General features: G+C 36.3%; 1 protein-coding gene across 4 annotated transcripts in view; it reads left to right on the forward strand.

The window, feature by feature from the left end:
• Window positions 1–6,340: 6,340 nt before the first annotated feature.
• Window positions 6,341–18,711, forward strand: part of LOC131051162 (UBP1-associated protein 2C) — a 31,853-nt gene continuing 19,482 nt past the window's right edge. Inside the window, exons 1-3 of one of the 4 annotated variants that reach the window (XM_057985546.2) lie at window positions 6,341–6,491; window positions 8,358–9,928; window positions 12,823–13,195. In XM_057985546.2, the coding sequence (XP_057841529.2) occupies window positions 8,360–9,928 (1,569 nt within the window). In that variant the 5' untranslated portion in view covers window positions 6,341–6,491; window positions 8,358–8,359 and the 3' untranslated portion in view covers window positions 12,823–13,195. Of the gene's footprint in view, window positions 6,830–8,357; window positions 9,929–12,822; window positions 13,196–18,711 lie in introns of those variants that run through there. The other 3 variants (XM_057985547.2, XM_057985548.2, XM_057985550.2) reach the window with 3 other exon arrangements.

The following is an 18,711-nucleotide window of genomic DNA, read 5'->3' on the forward strand; positions in this document are numbered from 1 at the left end:
GGATCTAGTTCAGGTATAATGTCATCTATGTCTATAGTTTTCTTTCCTTTATCCTTGGTGTCCTCACCCCAAGGTCCTTGTGTCCTCTGATCCACCGCTTCCTGTAGCTTATCCCTTATCTCACTCATAACTTCTTCAAGGAGTCTATTCTTCTCCTTGTGCTCTTCTACCTCCCTAGCTAGCTCTGCATTAGTGACCATTGTGCTTTCACCTACTGATTCACTAGAATACAGAGACATACACGGTCTACCAAATCTTTACCTAGCTCTGATACCAATCTGATGGGATGGGGTTTGGGATAGACTAGCTCAGTCTATGCTCTTGGATCCTTGCCTTGGATCACCAGGTGTTCTAACCACACTCTAGGGTCTCTAGGACTTCCCTACTTGTGTAATCCCCTGACCTTGCCCAATCCACCCACCAACAAGTTGAAAAACTACTCCTAAGGTCTCACGTGGTCATGAGATTCAAGAACCCTTACTTAGGCTAATAAGGGTTTGGCTTGCTCCACACCTTCCCAGGTCTTAGCAAGGATAGGTTAGGTCTAATACATTATTTTTCCACCCATTCATGTGCCCCCAAGAGGTTTCAATCTTTCAACCCCTTACCGATTTCACTATTTTGTGTTTTGCCTACAAAATAGGGCTACAAGGATTGTGACCAATTAGGCCTCCTTCCCGTTCCTTTAGGGCTCCCTCTTGCAAATGATGCATTTGATTGTGAAACCTCCCAAAAGACCTGCTATTTATTTGGCAAGGACTCAAGGATTTTTCAGGTTTTAGGCCTCCAAGTGTCCGTACACTGCCCTAGGTGGATTTTAAGGTTTTTAAGGGTCTTTAAGAGGGTTTTTAGGTCTGTCAGGGTCACAGTGTAGGTTTGGTACTCTTGCCACCTTGTCTAGATCGGTGGAAGCTCTTCCTTCACACCAATGGTGCTTCACTCACCCCTCTACAACTCCTCCAAAGGGTGCCTCCTCCTCTGACCTTCCTTGCTCTCCAAGACCTCTGCAACTTAACCCTTCCTAGCCGGGCACAGTCCAGTCTCACCTAGGAATGGGTCTTCAAATGGCCTCCTTGCATTTTCAAGGGCCCTTCTTGCTATGAAGTATAGTATAGGGTCTGTACTCTCATTCCCCATGGTTTCATGGCGATTCCACAATGGGGAATGGAGTTATGAACCCATTTATTCAAACCCATCCAAAATTGGGCAATGAGAAGCAATTTACGAAAGATTTACAAACACACCACACTTTCCAAACAAAAACCTAATCTATATGCTCAAAATGAAAGTATTTACACCATAGAAGACACTCCACACAATTTTTATCGTAAATCAATCCATTAAAGATCTTTCTTTACTCCATTTGTGCCGACTGGCAACAAAATTGCAGTCACAGTCAAGTCACTTGCTTGGGACGTACAACATCTGACATCCCACCATTAACTTAGGGTTTGCAATTACTTATAGATCCTTTGCCTCGATCTATGTGCCCATATTAGGGTTGTCCACACTACATTAAAGATTTTGACCTCATGGTGGAAAAGTTGCTTGACAACTTTTAAAAGTTGTAATGCAACTTTTGCAACTTTTGAGCAACTTTCTCAATGTTGCTTTTCTTGACTCCTGGGGCCACATTGGGATAACCTAAGGACACCACCATGTTATGAAGGACCCCTAAACACCTCAAATGCACACATACTCTCTATTTCCAAGAAATCCTCAAATTTGACTCATGACCCTAAGACCTCAACTAGGACCAATGAGCACGTGGCTCTTTAATTTATATACAATGGCTTCATAAAGAAGCAAAGACACAATAAAAAACAAATGGTGGGAGCCCTTTGAAGGGTGCTTCTACACCACTATCCACCTCCGAATACTTTATTGGGGTCATTGTTCCACTTATTAATATGCTTGATCATGAATACAACAATGTGTACATCCTAATCCTCTAATAGTAGTATTTAAGATAAACTTGTCTTTACTGATAGCCCTACTAGGCACACTATCCCTCAAGCAAATGTGAGCTACAATTGGGTAGTGGTCTGAAAGTGAATATGGCCACACAACAACAATGATACCTTTGTCATCTAGATAAAAAAGAGAAAGATTCCTTATTGGCATAGAACCGATCAAGTATGCAATATATTCAATTGTGGCCTTTTTGAAAGTTGCACCATGTATACCAAATCCTCTTGTAAACATTTTTCAATCCTTCTAGGGGATCAAAGGGTCTTTTAAACTCTTCACCCTATCTCAATGTATTTTTTCACCCCCTTTCCAATCCATTCCCACACCTCCCAATTCGTCTATTTGATTTTCAAACATATTAAAATCCCCCCAATAATCTAGGGGATATCCGAGAGAGAACTCATCCACTTCCATAAATCTGATCTTTCCCTATTGTCATTAGGGGCATAAATCAAATAGACTCCAATTGTAGAGTTGCCTAATTTAAGGGTTACCCAGATCGATCTATTATAGGGAGAGGAGCCAAAACTCGAAATAAAGTCCCTCCACTTAGGATTGACTAGCAAGATAGTTCCTCCTTTCCCCTTATTATGGTTGGAAATGATTTTAAATTCATCCTTCCATATGAAATTGAGGTTCACCTCCAAGGTGAAATTGATTGCTTTGACTTCTTGGAACGTCACAATGTCAACATTCTTGTGAAGGTCAAAAAATCTCCTAATGATGTGTTTCCTATATGGGGATTCAAGTCCCCTAATATTATGAGATATGCACTTCATAACTAGGGGATTTAATTAGCATCCTTGGCAGTCCTGAAACTGCTAAAATATTTGGGGAAGTTTGCCTTCTCATCAATTCTTTTAGGAAGAGGAGATATTTTATTTTTGGAACCTATTGGCCTTCCTCTTTCCAATCCAGGGTGGGTGTTAGGATCATTGTCAGCCAGATCATTAACATCCCCCCTCCCCCCTTTAGATCACCTTCATGTAAAGAATCATCACCATGGTCAAACTCCCCACTTGTGACCGAGATGTTGGAGGCCATTTTTGTCTCCACCTCGGACTCATGAAAGTCATCTAAGTTATACTCCTTACAGGTATTGGCATCAACCACTCCAAGATTTGAGAGAGTGGGTAGGTTATTAGGATTATATTTACCAATAAATGGGTCAGCAGTAATGATCTCAAAGTAGGCGCTATCGGCATCAGGGCTAACTATCTACACAAAAGAGGTAAGTGTCGGTCCACCAATGAGTTGGGGGGGAGGATCTACCTCACCCCCTTGGGGATCTAGAGCCTCTCGGCTTTCAACCAAGACAACATTCATAGGTGGTGCCTTAGACAATATATCAAACTTATTAGAGACCTTAATGGTCTCTGAATCACTCAGGGGGAGGGGTGAGGTAAATTTCCCATCCCCTCCTAGCTCAATAGTGGCATGTTCTAACCCTTTAAAGTCATGCACAATAGATTTAACCAAATAATTTTATCCAATCTCAAGCAAAGTATCAAAAACATTGTCATCCATGGGCACTGAGGCAGAGCCATTATTGGGAGAGGTTGTTTAAGGATTTTTACCCCTATTACGCATAGATTCCTTAATCTTATCAAGGGCCAATTGTTGGGTGTTCTTCCTCCTAACCTTTCTAGATTCAAGGACCACAATTGAAAGCCATCTTTATGGGGCTCCTCGAGTTGTGAGATGGCTTCAAAGATCGTAGAATGAGGAGGGGGTTCAGTAGTGAATGCTCCAAACTCAACCACTTGATAGAGCATAGGAGGCTCATTGTGAGGCTCAGATAGGGCCTTTTTAACAACCTCCTTGAGGGAGTCAATTTTATCCATCAAAGGGGGGGGAATCCACATGATTGGAAACTAGCGGGGGGTTCCTTCATACCCGCATTATTCACATAAATTGTTTTACTATTTTACTGCCATTATCATTCTTATTGGCCACTCTCTTGGAGGAGAGAATCATGCAATTTCTTCTAATGTGGCCCTCGTGTCTACATAGGAATCATGCATTGACCCCACCAAGGGTCTCAATAAAGACATGAGATGGGTTCATCATCTAATTTAATATTGATGAATTTGGGGATATCCCTACTAGGGTTAACCGAGACCAGGACTCTGGCATCAAGGTGCGACATGAGATTAGGGGAACTATCAACCCTAATTACTTTGTTGATTGGCTCAATAACATGTAGAATAAATTTCCACATAATAGGTGGTAGAATTTTAATTTGAATCCATCCAGGACAAGAAAAAGTAAGAATTTCATCATTGTCCGCATCATGAACCAATTTAGGGCTCTAAAAGTGCATTTACCCACAACCCAAAATTGTTTTTTGATAACCTTCACCTAAGATTTGTTATCTTTGAAAAAAATTACAAATAATCCTTTCTATATCATTCAATAGAACGAAACATGGAAACCTAATTTTTTAACTCAATTTTTTTTTAAACTAATCATCCATAAATTTCCTGGCAGGGTATTTATCTATCTCCACGACCACAAATAAAGTAGAAATATCTTTTAATCTAATCTTTTCCCATCGGTGCTTCACTGGCTAAGCAATATTATATCAAGTGCATTCATATTGGGGGGTTTAATATCCCAAAAACGAGGGTGCAATATTTTGCCTATTAGTGAAAATAGGGGGTTTTTTAATTCCAACTATGAAAAAATACAATATTTGGTGAAAATAGGGGGGTTTTTAATTTGGGTTGTGTATTGGGAGGGGGTGACAAAAAAGGAGTTTAGGGCAATATTTTTTGAAAATAGAGGGATTCTTTAGTATGCCATGAACACACGTGCTATAACCCAGGATCACTAAGTGAGGCCCTCGTGTCTTTTCCATATCAATGGGTTTAGCCATGAATTTATTGGGCATGATAGATAGAGTGGACAAGGGAGGGCTAGGGCACTTACCTCTTCTTCAGCCTTTGCCATCACTCTCAGATCCAAAACAACTCAATAGAACAAACTTAGCCTCGTCCGGAATAGGAAAATCTGAGTCTAACATGACTTCTTTAAAAGATTTAACATTATTTCTGTCATCCTTGTCTAGCGAGGCCCTCAGACACTTGGCAATAAATTCCCGTCCTCCAAAATCGTCTCCCATGGGAGATCATAAACCTTCGCATGCACAATCTAGACAGAAACCACAAACCATATAAGACGTAATAAATGCAAAAAAAAAAACAAGAAACAAGGAGAGAGGGGGCTTACCAACACAGAGGAGGCCTTACTACCTCCTCCACAAACCCTACCAAGCACTGCCAAGTCACGAGATGTAGAGCTTTCTATTCGATCCAATCTCCAATTTCACTTGTTATATATTTTAATAGAAGTAATAATTTAATTATAAAAATTATCCCCCTCTAACAAAAATTTAGTGTAATGAGGTGACTCAGGGGAGAGGGACTAGTAGTCGTTAGGGCTAACTTCGTCAACATGTAGTTGTCACATGGAATATCGTAAGACCTTCATTCTTTTTTAGAAATGTAAAATAAACACTTAACTATCTACAACTAAGGTTTGAAGACGCGACTCATTATGCAACTCGTCAAAATAATGCGTCTACTGTGAAGTGTCCAAAAAATGACTTTTAAAAGATTCGACCAAAATTTAATAAAAAAATCCCTGGTAGTTGAATAAAAAAATATCCTTTGTAATTAGTACAATATCGTATTTTTATGTAGAATATAACTTATATGCAACTTAAATGGACCAAATGCCTATGAGTAATCATAAATGTGTGTTATCTTGAACTTTTATATCCAACACCAAAGAGCCAATAGTCGAACACAAAAAACTATTTGTTGTTATATAAACAACATATTATTATATAAAATACAACTTATATTGAACACAAAGGGATCAATTGTTGAACATTTTAACTTTTGGAAAATCCCTCCCATTTATTGGGAAAAAACAAGGTATTTATTGTGTTCACCTTTTATATATGTGATAAGACAAATTATTAATATGAAATACTCTAATGCATATACATTGCTACCCCAATAGTTGTACGCATAAGAATAACATTTTTTCACTATGATAACATTACTTGTTTTAGTGAGCATCTTATTTTATAAATGACACACTTATAGTGGATAGCTATGATATTTTATTTGAAATAAAAAATGCTTTATTTCACTTGTTAATGAATGTATTTATGTCTTTTTTATATAACATTTATAGGTTATCTTTGTTCAAGTATTGGTCCATTTTGACCAATTTTTGGTGTTTTTTAAATTTACGTAGATTATTTATTTACAATTAATAGTATAAATATATGACAAGATTGGATATTATATGCACAATTGCTATATCGACCGGTACATATATTACTCTCCACATTATTGCTTTTAAAAAAAATAAATTTAAATTTACCTTTTTATTTTATTTTTTATTTGTACCCTTCTTAACTCCTTACAACCCTGGAATTCCAGGCGGGCAAGTCTTTTCTTTAATCTGAGTGTTGGCCGTGTCATTGCGGCTTCTGAATTGGCGAGGTGGGTATTAGTTTATTATTTTAGACAACAAAAATAAAATTGAAAAATCGTTGCTTTAGTGTGATGAGTTAGACTATCTGATTTCATCAATGAATTCCGGTGCTTTCTGTTTTTTTCTGGACGAGTAACTTGTAATTTAACCAAGATATCAAGTGAATTTTGGTTCGGTGATTGATATATTTCTTATACGTCTGGAAGTGGGAAGCATTTGTTAGGGTTTGGGCTTCTTTTGGGGCTAGGGTTTAATATTTCTGTCGATTGAGAGAGACCTCCCACTGAATAAGGGTTCAGAGCAAAGAAAAACATTGGTAGGTTTTAGCGTCTCAGCAAAATCTGGGGTATGTCAATTTTTTCTCTATTGGGCTTGCTTTTCATTCTATCTTGCATTGTGTTTAACTGTTGAAGCAACAATCTATGTTTTATTTGGATTAGAGTAATTGGACGTTAGCGTAAACAACTAGGAGAAGTTACCATTTTGGAACTATAGCGCAGTAGCATAACGGTCACATCCATAAGATGCAGGATTTGGTTTAGTTGGAACTCGTTTCCAGGCCTTTCGAATCCAAAAAAGCCAACTAAGACTTCTTTCTTAATTGCTATTTAGCTGCTATGTGATAGACTTCGTCTGATCAAATACTATCGATAAAATTTTCAGTAGCATGGCACTTATGCAGAAATGTGGTGGACAGAGTTTTGTTCTTTTCAGTTCAATTAGTTTGAAGATAGGAAAAACTCGGGCAATTAAAAAAAGAGATGGGATTAGAAGAATAGCAAAAAACGAAAAAGGATTTTCTAATTTTTAAAACTTTATGTAAATGGGTCTTTCAGTTTTGGTACTCGGGTGCATTACGCTGGTCGAGTGAGAGCGAGGTCACCATTTCAAACCCATTAGGTACCACACACAGATTGTTATAAAAATGGAGGGATCATTTGATTATAGGGAGAACTGACCAGCGATGAAAATGGTAACCTTGTATGATTGTATCGTGTAACTTTAGGTTCTGGCTCCGTCCAGTAATAAAAGGATAAGTACTTTTTAATAGATAAACAGGTTTACAGGTCTATGAAAAAGTATTTGTCTTTAAAAAAGCGTTAACATTTTTTTTCTTTTATTCTCCCATGAAAATCCATTTGATTGGCATACCAAACGGCAGGAAACAAGTTTAAGTACAAGTATAACATGTTCACTGCTTCCATAATCAAAACAAAATTCAGTACCAGTCTCAATAAAGTCTAGGCTTTAGAGATCTTGCATATAACGTTTTAGTATTATGATATGGATATCAACTGTGCCTATACATGCTCAATTTTGTCTGTAGCATGTTTGGTTTTACTGTGTCAAAATGAAACACAAGTCATTCAATTAAGCTTCCTCCGAAACCTGTCTTGTAATTTTTCTGGTTACATTACATATGGCGCATGCTCAAGAGGTCAAACTTTGTTTGTTAGACTCTCCGTAACATGCTGAAAATCTGTCCAGAAATTTCTCAATACTTAAAAGATGCATAGGTTTTTCTTTGTTTAAATATCAGGTGCTCAGTGGCCATTCCCTTTGCCACTGTCTCTCTATAATGCCTGTCTAGAGAATGTAGTTGCCCTGTAGGTTGGTTTCATCATACCTAGCCAAAATGGTAATCTCCTATCTGGCATATGTCAAATAAACAATTCACTCCAGGACTAAAATCCTGAACCAAACAAAATTTTATATTTTGTCACTGAAAAAGTTACTGATTTTGTGTAATGATTTCAAATGTGATGTGGTGTTTGAGCAAATCCTGCTTTTGGGTTTGTTTAACCCAAAAAATTGTTTGAAGGTCGAATGGATGATTGGCATTGGCTGAAATTGTTCCCCATCTTGTGGTGCAGAAATGGATGGAAAGAAGCGAAGTCGTCAAGAGTCTGAGGATTCTGATGCCCCAGAGATTAGAGAAGAAGATGTTGTCAAACTGATGGAGCCTTTAACTCGGGAACAACTTTTTGAGATTGCAAAACATGCTGCTGTGAGGCATCCTGATGTTTTGGAAGAGACAAGGAAGATTGCAGATAGGGATGTATCTCGAAGAAAAATTTTTGTTAGAGGATTGGGTCTTGATACCACTGCAGAGGTAGTTAGATCTGTCTTTAGCGAGCATGGAGAGCTTGAGGATTTGAATGTTGTTGTTGACAGGGCCTCTGGTAAGAACAAGGGATATGGGTTTGTTACATATGCCCATGTTGATGGTGCTTTGGAGGCACTAAAGGAACCCAGCAAGAAAATAGATGGAAGAATGACTGTTAGTAACCTAGCTGCTATTGGAAACCCACAGCAACAACAGCTGCAACAACAGCAACAACAGATACAACAACTGCAACAACTTCAACAATTTCAACAATTTCAACCTGTGCTGCCCATTCAGCCTGTTGTACCTATTCAAACCATGCAGCAGCCCATTCAGTCTATGCAGCACCCTATTCAGTCCATGCAGCAGTCTATCCAGTCCTTGCAGCAGCCCATTCAGCCCTTGCAGCAGCCCATACAACCCATTCAGCAGTCTATACAGCCTATGCAGCAGCCCATTCAGCCCATACAGCAGCATATGCAGACCGTCCAATCCATTCCTTCAGATGTAGCACTTAGGAGGATCTATATAGGTAATGTTCCTACAGACATGGAACCTGCCAAATTGCTTAACTTTTTTTCCCAGTATGGAGATATTGAAGAAGGGCCACTTGGTTATGATAAGACAACTGGAAAGTGCAAAGGATATGCACTAATTGTATACAAGACAGTTGAAGCGAGCAGAAAAGCTGCAGAGGATCCTGTAAAATCAATAGATGGCAATCAGTTATTTTGTAAATTGTCCACTGATGGACAGAAGCAAAAAGGTGCAACAACAATTTCAGGACAAACTCTTTCCAATTCACATTCCACAGGCAATTTAAAGCTAGCATCTCTGGATTCTTCTGTGCCATATAATGGTTTTGGCCATGGGTTGGTAAATCCAGCTTCTGTGGCACATCAAGCTGCTGTTGCAGATTCATCTGCATTAGCAGCTGCGGCTGTAAGTAGTTATGGCTTGAATGATGCTGCGTTTCCAAGTTTGTCAAGAGATCTGGTTGCAGCAAGTCTCCCTTATCATTCATTGAACACTTCAATGCAGCCATCATTAGGCCGTGAACTTCTTCTACAAGGCCTTTCTGCTCGTGCACCATTGGGTACGGGTGGTTATGGTGCTAATACATACGGATCTTCTGGGTATAACAGTATTGGAGGTGCATCGTCACTCTATGGCATTCCTTCAAGTTCGTCTGTTGCCCAAAATGCTTCATATGAAGGAGCCAGTCAATATGCCCTAGCCCTTGCGTCCTATCAAAATCAACATCCAGGAGCATCGCCACCATTAAGAGTTCCTCCAGGAGGGACCCTCCCAGGAATGCGGTCTTACTACCCATCCTAGGTTTGTCTTTCTTTTCCTAATCCTCACCCCCACCTATATTTTTTTAGATTCAACAAACCAAGATTTACAAATATAAGACTTAATTGTTTTTTTTTGGATGTTTATACTTTGTTGTTTGGCAAGGATGAACCTTTGTTTCATTTTTTTTGGTTTCAGATTTGCTATCTCCGATTTTTTTTTTCAGAATTCGGTCTATAAATCCTCTAGTGTCTTTCACTTGTGAATTTGCCTGCATGATTCATTATGGCATGTTTTTATTATTTGGAGAGTTATTGTTTGTGTATACGAGTATGGAGCATGGTGCAAGGTAGCATATTTTCTGACATCAAATATAGTAAAAACTAGGTATGTTCAAGCAAGAAGCCACAGACTGAGGATGGCCTAGTTTGTGGCAAACATATCAGAAGTACCGTAATGATACATAACCACAGTGTCAGATGTGGCATGCATGCATTTGTTAAAGATACTAAGGAGCAGGTCAGTAATCAGTGACCACATGTTGCCATTATAATTTGTTCATTGTATTTCCAGGTCACAATTTATTTTTGTGGCCTTGTTCTTTTGTTGTTATGCAGTGTCCAAGATTTGGAGTTAATCGTGGGAGCTCAGGTGTTGTTCAGCTCTAATGCACAACTTCGATTTTTATGATTCATTCTGCCATAGAGGACTTTATTTTTTCATTTTTATTTGAACTAATTTTTTTCTGTAGTTCAGGTGCCTATTGAGCTTTAATTACTTTTTATCTTTTTTGCTTTCTTTGTTTTTTGTTGCATATTCTGGCTGGTTATGACAGGCACCATTATTGCAGTGTGGTGTAAGCTTTAATAACATCCTTTAATCCTATACCTTGTAAGTATGGTTAGGCTCAAATTTATCACATTATTACTACATAACCATGCCATATGTTTATTGGAGTCATGTGCTGCCTTATTTTGTGAGGAAATTTGCATGTGTCATGCTCTTACAACAATCCCCCATTATCATTGTCTCAAATGCTTGGACAAAGGTATGGCAATTGTATGGTATATACACTATTGCCCTCATGATACTTTTGTTGTGGGGACAAGAAAACTTCTTCACTTTAATGTACATACATGCTGTTAAAATTTTCTAACCAATCAGGTCTTGACCTCCTGACCAAGCTCAAGAATAAACTGTGGGCTTTGCCAATTCATCTACACCTTATGTGCTTCAATTTCTTTTTGTTGTTGATGTATCTTTTTTGTTGCTTTTTTATTCTGTTTTCCTGTATTTTTGTTGATTCTCTGTAATAGTTTAAGCAAAAATGTACCTCATTATTGCTGCATCACAACCTTGCAACAGATCTGGTGGATATATGGGTTATCTTATTGCAGTGAGGGAATTTCAATCTCTGTATCATGTTCTTACAAATGCCTCCTATAATCAATACACCTCAAGCCCTTGAACAGCATTATAAATATCTGCTTAATGGCAATGAGAACCCTGCTTCTGGAACAAGAGGACAGTATTAGTTATGGTTGTGGCACGATATATTATTAGCTCCATGAATTATTATTCTTGGAATACAAGGATTGGAGCTTTATTGCATGAGTATGATTACTGTTATGTGGTATTCAAAGACTTTTAGGTTTTTTTGACTAAATTATGACATTTTTCTGAAATAATTTGTGAGTTCAAATGTTTAAAAAAAAATTTGAATCTGTTATATTCGCATCTGGGGTTACAGTAGGTTAGTTTTGACAAGTTTTATGGGTAGATCTCTATGTAATGGACAGGGCTAGCTATCTATCAATCAGTTTCTCAATTTGCTTTTGTTGTCCATCTTTTGAAGATTGAGTATTCAGTTGTGTCTTCCCTTTACTAAGTATAAGTTCTGTAAGGGAGCTAGCTGCCAGGTGCCACACAGCTCTGTGATGACTTGGATCTCTTGTTATTGCAAGTTGTCAGATTATGAATATTTATGTAGGGGCAAATCTCTAAATGCGCATATGTGAAATGATCACCAAAACGCCATATGCATATGCACTTTATCTGGTACACCGTACCATTGGCTTTCAGGCTAGAATCGTTGTTTACAACTGTTCTTTTAATGTTTCTTTAAAGTTTGCAATATTAATTAGTGCTTAACTTCTACCCTTGTTGTCCGTAACTATTCAATCATGACAACAGTGCCTTTCCTTTTATGCCGATTTGTACAACTCAAGAGTTGATAGTGCAATTGCATTCATATGTTTATATTGAATAATTAAGTATTATTATTTTTGTGTTTTTGGTCTCCTATTTTTGCATCCATCTTTATTTCGGAGTGAATTCTGCTTTAGATAAGATGTTTACATATTTTTGTCAATATTTTTTTTCTTTAATCCATATCCAGTCCTTGTAAATATGTAGGCAGGCATCTCCTAAGGTGTTGTTGAACTACAGGTTTTATGCTTAAAATCTTCGGAGATTAGCCACAATGATCAAGATCACATGCTCTACAAGCCATAGTGTCAATTGATTTTTGGCTTGTTTCCCATTCCAGGTCACATGGCTCTAGCGCTTATTTTCTGAGCCTCTGTGAATATTGTGGCTACTTTATTGTTGCAAGAGTGGATGTCTCTCAAGAATACTGAGTACTGATTATAGATATTCCAATTATTGGGGTATCTAAAAACATCTAAAGTTTTTTGTTTTTGATTTTTCATAATTATTATTTTGTTTTTTAAATGATCCCTGTTTGCTTTGTGTAGCTTTTGCTTTCCGACATAATATTACCTTGTGGGAGCAGCAGCTTTGCTGTTACAATTTCTATTTTTTTTTGTAAACTGAAAATTTGAAACATTACTGTGATTTTATCCTTCATTCCTGTTCATGAATGAACTGTGCAAATGATTTTATTTGACATAGAATGTGATCGACATGGTTGGCAGATATGAATCATTTACAAATGAGACTGGAGAGCTGTTTTTGACGGTTGAAAAATGGCATTAGCATGACGTATACTAAGGAGTTCTCCAGCTTCTAGGTTTTGCAGGCTTTTTTAATGACTGCTTTTGGTTAAGATTAAGGCTTGATCTTAATCTAATCAAGAGTTGTCATGTGCAAATTTACCAATTTTTTTTGTGAGCTACTTGTTTATGGTGATTTCAGCACTAGATATGCAGACATTTTTCTTTTAAGAGCTGTATTGACTCCTTGGTGTTTCATGCCCAAGGAGCTAAGTTACAGTTCATAGACATTTATTTGGAATGTTTTCATTGAATATTTTGAATTACATAAAATCTCACAAATGATTTGTGGCTATGTGTATTCTACTTTAAAACTTGTCTTTTGGAGGACAGATTGCATCCTGGTATATGAATAGAACTAATAATTTTGGTTCTCTAGTTCTTTTTTCATGTCATTTTCGTCTCTCCTGAACTGATATCGAATTCAACACCACACAGAATAATCTAATCATTTTGATTTTTACATGCTACCAAATTCATGATTGGCCATTAAAAGCAACCATCTTTGTAGAAGAGAATTTCATATTAAGAATTCAAGCTTTCCATCATGAAACTATCAACAAATACGAATGAGAAATGACCTTTCTCGTTTAGATTTGTACGAGACTCATGGTCTTGCAGATTCCTTAATTTTCAATTTGCTATATATATATATATGTATATGTATGTATGTGTCAAAACCATCCCTAATTAACAACCCTGAAAAAGAAATGATCCTTGTGCTTTTATCACAATTTCTGGCAAATTACACTTATTTCTACAATCCATCACTGCACTTGGTGCCAAAAATTTGCTTTCGTAGCTCTTACAGTTCATACCCAATTTGCAGTCCCAAGTGTAGCCATACATCATTAAATAATCTAAATATTGTTGACCTTCAGAAGAGTTCGTTATTTTCGGTGATGCTAGTCACAGAACATAGTTTCCACTGTTCTTCATTCTGCCCAAAATTGCAATGGCAAGATTGATCTGGTTTGATACTGAACAATTCAAACAGATTTTGTATCACATTTACTTACTTTATCCTGGCATAAGGAGTTGTGTACTTGTTGTACCACCAAATTATATATTGTGTATGGCCTTCAGAATCAACTCTGCTGTATCCAATACAAGACCTAGATACAAATATACTTAGTTTGAACTCAAGGCTGACTTAGTTTCAAACCATTACTTGACTGTGTACAGTACCCGAGGACATTTGATTCAGCTTCTAACTTGTGATAGAACTCCAGCAAGACATAGTTGATAGTAGATACAATATGTCTTCTAGGCTTACTTCTTCAGGAAGCCAAGGATACAAAGAACCAATACATATGATTTGATCTATGCTATGGTGTTTAGGTATAATCATCTTTAATACTTGGTATTGGTGGAACATTTGTCCCTCAATAAATTTCTGGGTCCATTTGAACCAGGCAGTTGGTTTATTGGAGATATTTGTAGTTATTTTTGATGTTCATGTTTGTGGGGTTTTCAATTAAGCTTTTCTGTAAGAAGCAAAGTTTAAGTGGAAATTACCTATAAAATAGTTTAAGGTATTAGAGCAGGACATGTTTGTGTGAAGAAGTTTTATGAATAGGTCCAAAGAGATTATGCCTTGGAAAAGTGTAGTTTCCTTCCTATACCTGAAGTATTGCCCCATACCTTTGTAAGAAATCTCTACTTTCTAATGTTTAATTTGCTATTTCAAAAATATCACCTTTTTTACGATTCAATATATTTAGATATTTCATCCAAAATTTGCATTTGTATGTCAAAAAAAAGTCAGATAAACTATTTGAAAATTCAGAATTTTAGATTCTAGTTATACAATTCGGATTTAAACATTATATGTCTAGGAATTTGGATTAGGGTTTACAATAGTGGTTACTCATTTTTGTTTATAGGGTCTATAATAGCAGCATGAGATGCACGATCTTGGCCTTTTGGATGGACATAAAATATGGATTGATGTTGGATACTCATGGGGAATGTAATAGAAAATTAGAAGTTAATTATTGTTGGAAAAAGTCATAAAGGAATTGTAATTGGGGAAAGGAAAGTTATATGCCATGGTCTTAAATAAAACCTTTTTCTAAGAGACTCTAGTGGTGGAGGTTACAATCCTATTAATTAAAGGATATTGGATGAAGTAGCAGTACACGTTTATTAATTAAAGGCTAATAAAGAAGAATTATATTACTGATTTGTATGATTGTAGCAAAGTGATTAAGCGAATGACTTGGTTCGACAAGTTATACTTTTTTTTGATGACACTTATTGAGGGTTACCAAAACATCAATATCCCAATTGGCAATTAACGGCAACATTTCATTGGCCAAAAATGATTGGCCAATAAATGGAAGTAGACAAGGCAAGAAATAACCACTTTGGAATAAATTTGTGATTGCATTTTGTTGGAATAAACTCTTTTTGGTTAGATTGCAGTGAACCACAAGGTTTTCACTAAATACCTTGCATCAAGAAAAACCCATACAATGGGGGTTGAGCTTGACCTTTAGTCATTGGCCTATATTTTTATTAAAGCTTTGAGATATAAAGTTTACACCTAGGAGGACTACTTGTTTTGAGAATATGAAATGGAAAGGTATAGTGGCATATAATTAAAGTTAAATTATTTCTTCACGAAGAGACCAGTTGGTTCGCAGGAATTATTTCTTCATATTGATGGTTTGAAGTCCATTAAAGGGTTTCTCAAGGCTTTGAAAGAAGATACTCACGAAGCATATCAGAGGTTGTTGGTAGCTTAATAATAGGACAATTCTTTAGTACTAGCTTGAGGAGAAAAAGATAGCTAAAAGCACTCAGAAGTTTAACTGATCTATTTTCTCCATCTAGATAAAGGATGGTAAGCCTTGCTACAGGGGTCATTTACTCCAAGAGTTTTGTTTGCTTTAGTTGCAAATATGTTTGGTTGAAGGGACGCAAGTGTAATATTGAAGACAATGAGAACTGGCAATGCATCATGAAGATGCTATGATAATAGAAGGAAGCACTCATGTGGAGCACCATTAGTGACAATGAGAAATGATTAATGCAGGAACATCCTTGGTGAAATAAATTCATTTGGCATTTTTATGACTTATCTTAGAGTCTTTAGGGTATGACACCATGTTGAATTATATTTTGTCAAAATTTGACAAAATGCCATTGTTGGGATTTATCTTATCATGATCATCACTAAGATTATTTTCCAATCTTGTTCTCAACATAATTTTAGAGAACCCTAGTTAAATGTAGAGGTCAAATTATTTTTATTCTAACTTGGAAATGGAGTCATGTTTGAGATTTTTTAATTTTCTCTTCCAATATTTAATTCAATTATTTTTTTTATCTTTACTATGTCGAGAGGTGTAACACTACAATGGCACCCAAAGATCTTATCCGTGTCGTTTTTTGAAAGAGGCAAGTTTCTAATTCATTAATGATATAGTAGATTATTAAGTTGGTAAAATTCCATTTTTCAAATGATTTTTTTTATCTAGTATGATTACTCTTTAAATTCATGTCTAGAGGTGTAACACTCCAATGGCACCCAAGATCTTATCCGTGTCGTTTTTTGAAAGAGGCAAGTTTCTAATTCATTAGTGACAGTTGATTATTAAGTTGGTAATATTTTTTTTTAATATGTGTAACACTACAATGGCACTCAAAGATCTTATCCGTGTCGTGAGGCAAGTTTCTAATTCATTAATGACATAGTAGATTATTAAGTTGGTAAAATTCCATTTTTCAAATGATTTTTTTTATCTATAACTATAAGTATGATTACTCTTTAAAAGTAATGCATTCGATATGATTTGGTAGTGTTTGTAAGTTTCTAAATTTTGGACACTTTTCTCTCTTTGTTTTTGCTAATTTCTTGAATATTTCTGGAGTGCAACCATAATGGGCAACAAAAGCATTGCTTCGAAGGCAAGAAATCTGAGTAGGAATGTTTGAGGACACAATTTCCAGTTGTGCTTTAAAATTTCCAAATCTGTGCGGTTCTTAGATGCAACTTTCCCTGGGGTAATAAAAAAGATGTATCTTTCATCTTCTTCCCTATAAATTATCTTCCATTTACAGTGAAGAAAAAAGTATCAAATTGAAAAAATAAACGCCTTGATATATATTGGCATAATATATATATCTTAAAATTAAAGATATATATGCTAGTTTTTATAATTTTTTCTTCCAACATAGTAGTTATATGACATATGAGTTCTTGTATTAATGGTTGCATCTGTAAGCTATAGGTGGAAGTCTTTTGAGAAGGGCACATTCATTCACATCAATTCTGTTAACAAATAAATTATTTTCGTTTAAATCTGTAAGTCATTAGATTTGTACTTTTGTAGTTATAAAATTAATTACTTTTATGTGGGATAACATGCTCTAAAAAAATTTCGTGTAGTATACCAAGTTCTTTTGATAAGAACATACTTGTAAAATATTATCAAAATAGACACAAAACATGCAAAAATGAACACAATACTTGGAATAATAGGAGCAAATATGCTTATATTCATATATCAAAAACAAGTTCATTGGCCTCCTCATGAGAGAAACCTCCTTAAGAGCAATGCTCCAATGCAAATATGAATTCCTAGTCGATCTCCCTTTATTACAACTTCAATATTAAGGTCTTATTAGATACAACCAATGTGGATAATCCACACTCAATATGAAATTGTTACATTATTACAACTCCATCTGATACATTTTTGTTAAGTACACACAATGTAATACTATTAACCATATAATTAAAATATGATCATTACAATGCTCAAAATAGTAAAAGTTTAGGATGTAGCCCCCTACTCTTTGCCCTCAAGGCTTGAATTTTGGAAGCTATTGTTGAAACTCAAGTGGTGTCTTCTAGCTACAACCCCCTGTGATTGGATTAAAGCATTTGTGATGGTGTAGTTATGGAGATGGTGCAGTTGGCTAAGCATAGATTTTGGCTTGAGGATGATGGAACCTTCGTGCCTTAATTTAGGAAGTGTTAATTGAAAGTGAATGTGTTGTCTAAAGACATAAGAGAGGTGATAAAATAATGTAATTTGGAGGTTGGAGGACATCCAACTTGTAGACTACTATGCTGAATTTTTGTAGTATGTAAAAGGTTCATAGAGTTTTAGTGCTAACTTCTATTTGTTTGCAAGCTTGTCAGATGTTAACTTATTGTATGATGAGCAAATAAGAGGGTGCACTAGTTTAATTATATAAACAAGGAACTAAGCTTATTTCTAACCAAGATACACTAAAAGGGGAGAATAAGATCAATAGGTTTAACCTCAAATCTATGAATGAGAGGGCTGAACGCACATTGGATTTTACTCTCCCTTTTTGTTTGAGTTGAAAGTGAGCAATTGAATGTGAGAATTAGGGCTGATGATTTGAAATTGACAGTAATCAGCATATAGAGGTAGTTTCAAAACAGATATGCAGCCATGAAGCATAGATCTACAAATGGAAAGTAAAGAGGAAGCTATGGCCAGAATTTGGACCAGAGATCTCGGACAATGATGCTAGGTGTCCCTGTCCAAGTTTGTTAGATGTAGACAAATGAGATATTTTCGTATTTAGGAGGTCGCTTTGAGTGTCTCCCTAAGAATTCATTGGAAAAGTGTCAAACACTATTTGCCGATTGCTACTGCTCCAGTGTCTTTTGTTTCTTCAAAATCAGGTCTTGTGTGTCGTAGTCTCCTCTTCTTAGATCTATAATTGTTGCTTTTAGATCCCGTTACTTGCACACATAAGGGAAAAATGTTGTTGGGTTGATTTTGATTTGCCTAGGTCAAACCTTGGGTTGGAATTAACCCTTGA

This window comes from Cryptomeria japonica, chromosome 9, assembly GCF_030272615.1.
Source record: "Cryptomeria japonica chromosome 9, Sugi_1.0, whole genome shotgun sequence".
Taxonomy (NCBI): Eukaryota; Viridiplantae; Streptophyta; class Pinopsida; order Cupressales; family Cupressaceae; genus Cryptomeria; species Cryptomeria japonica.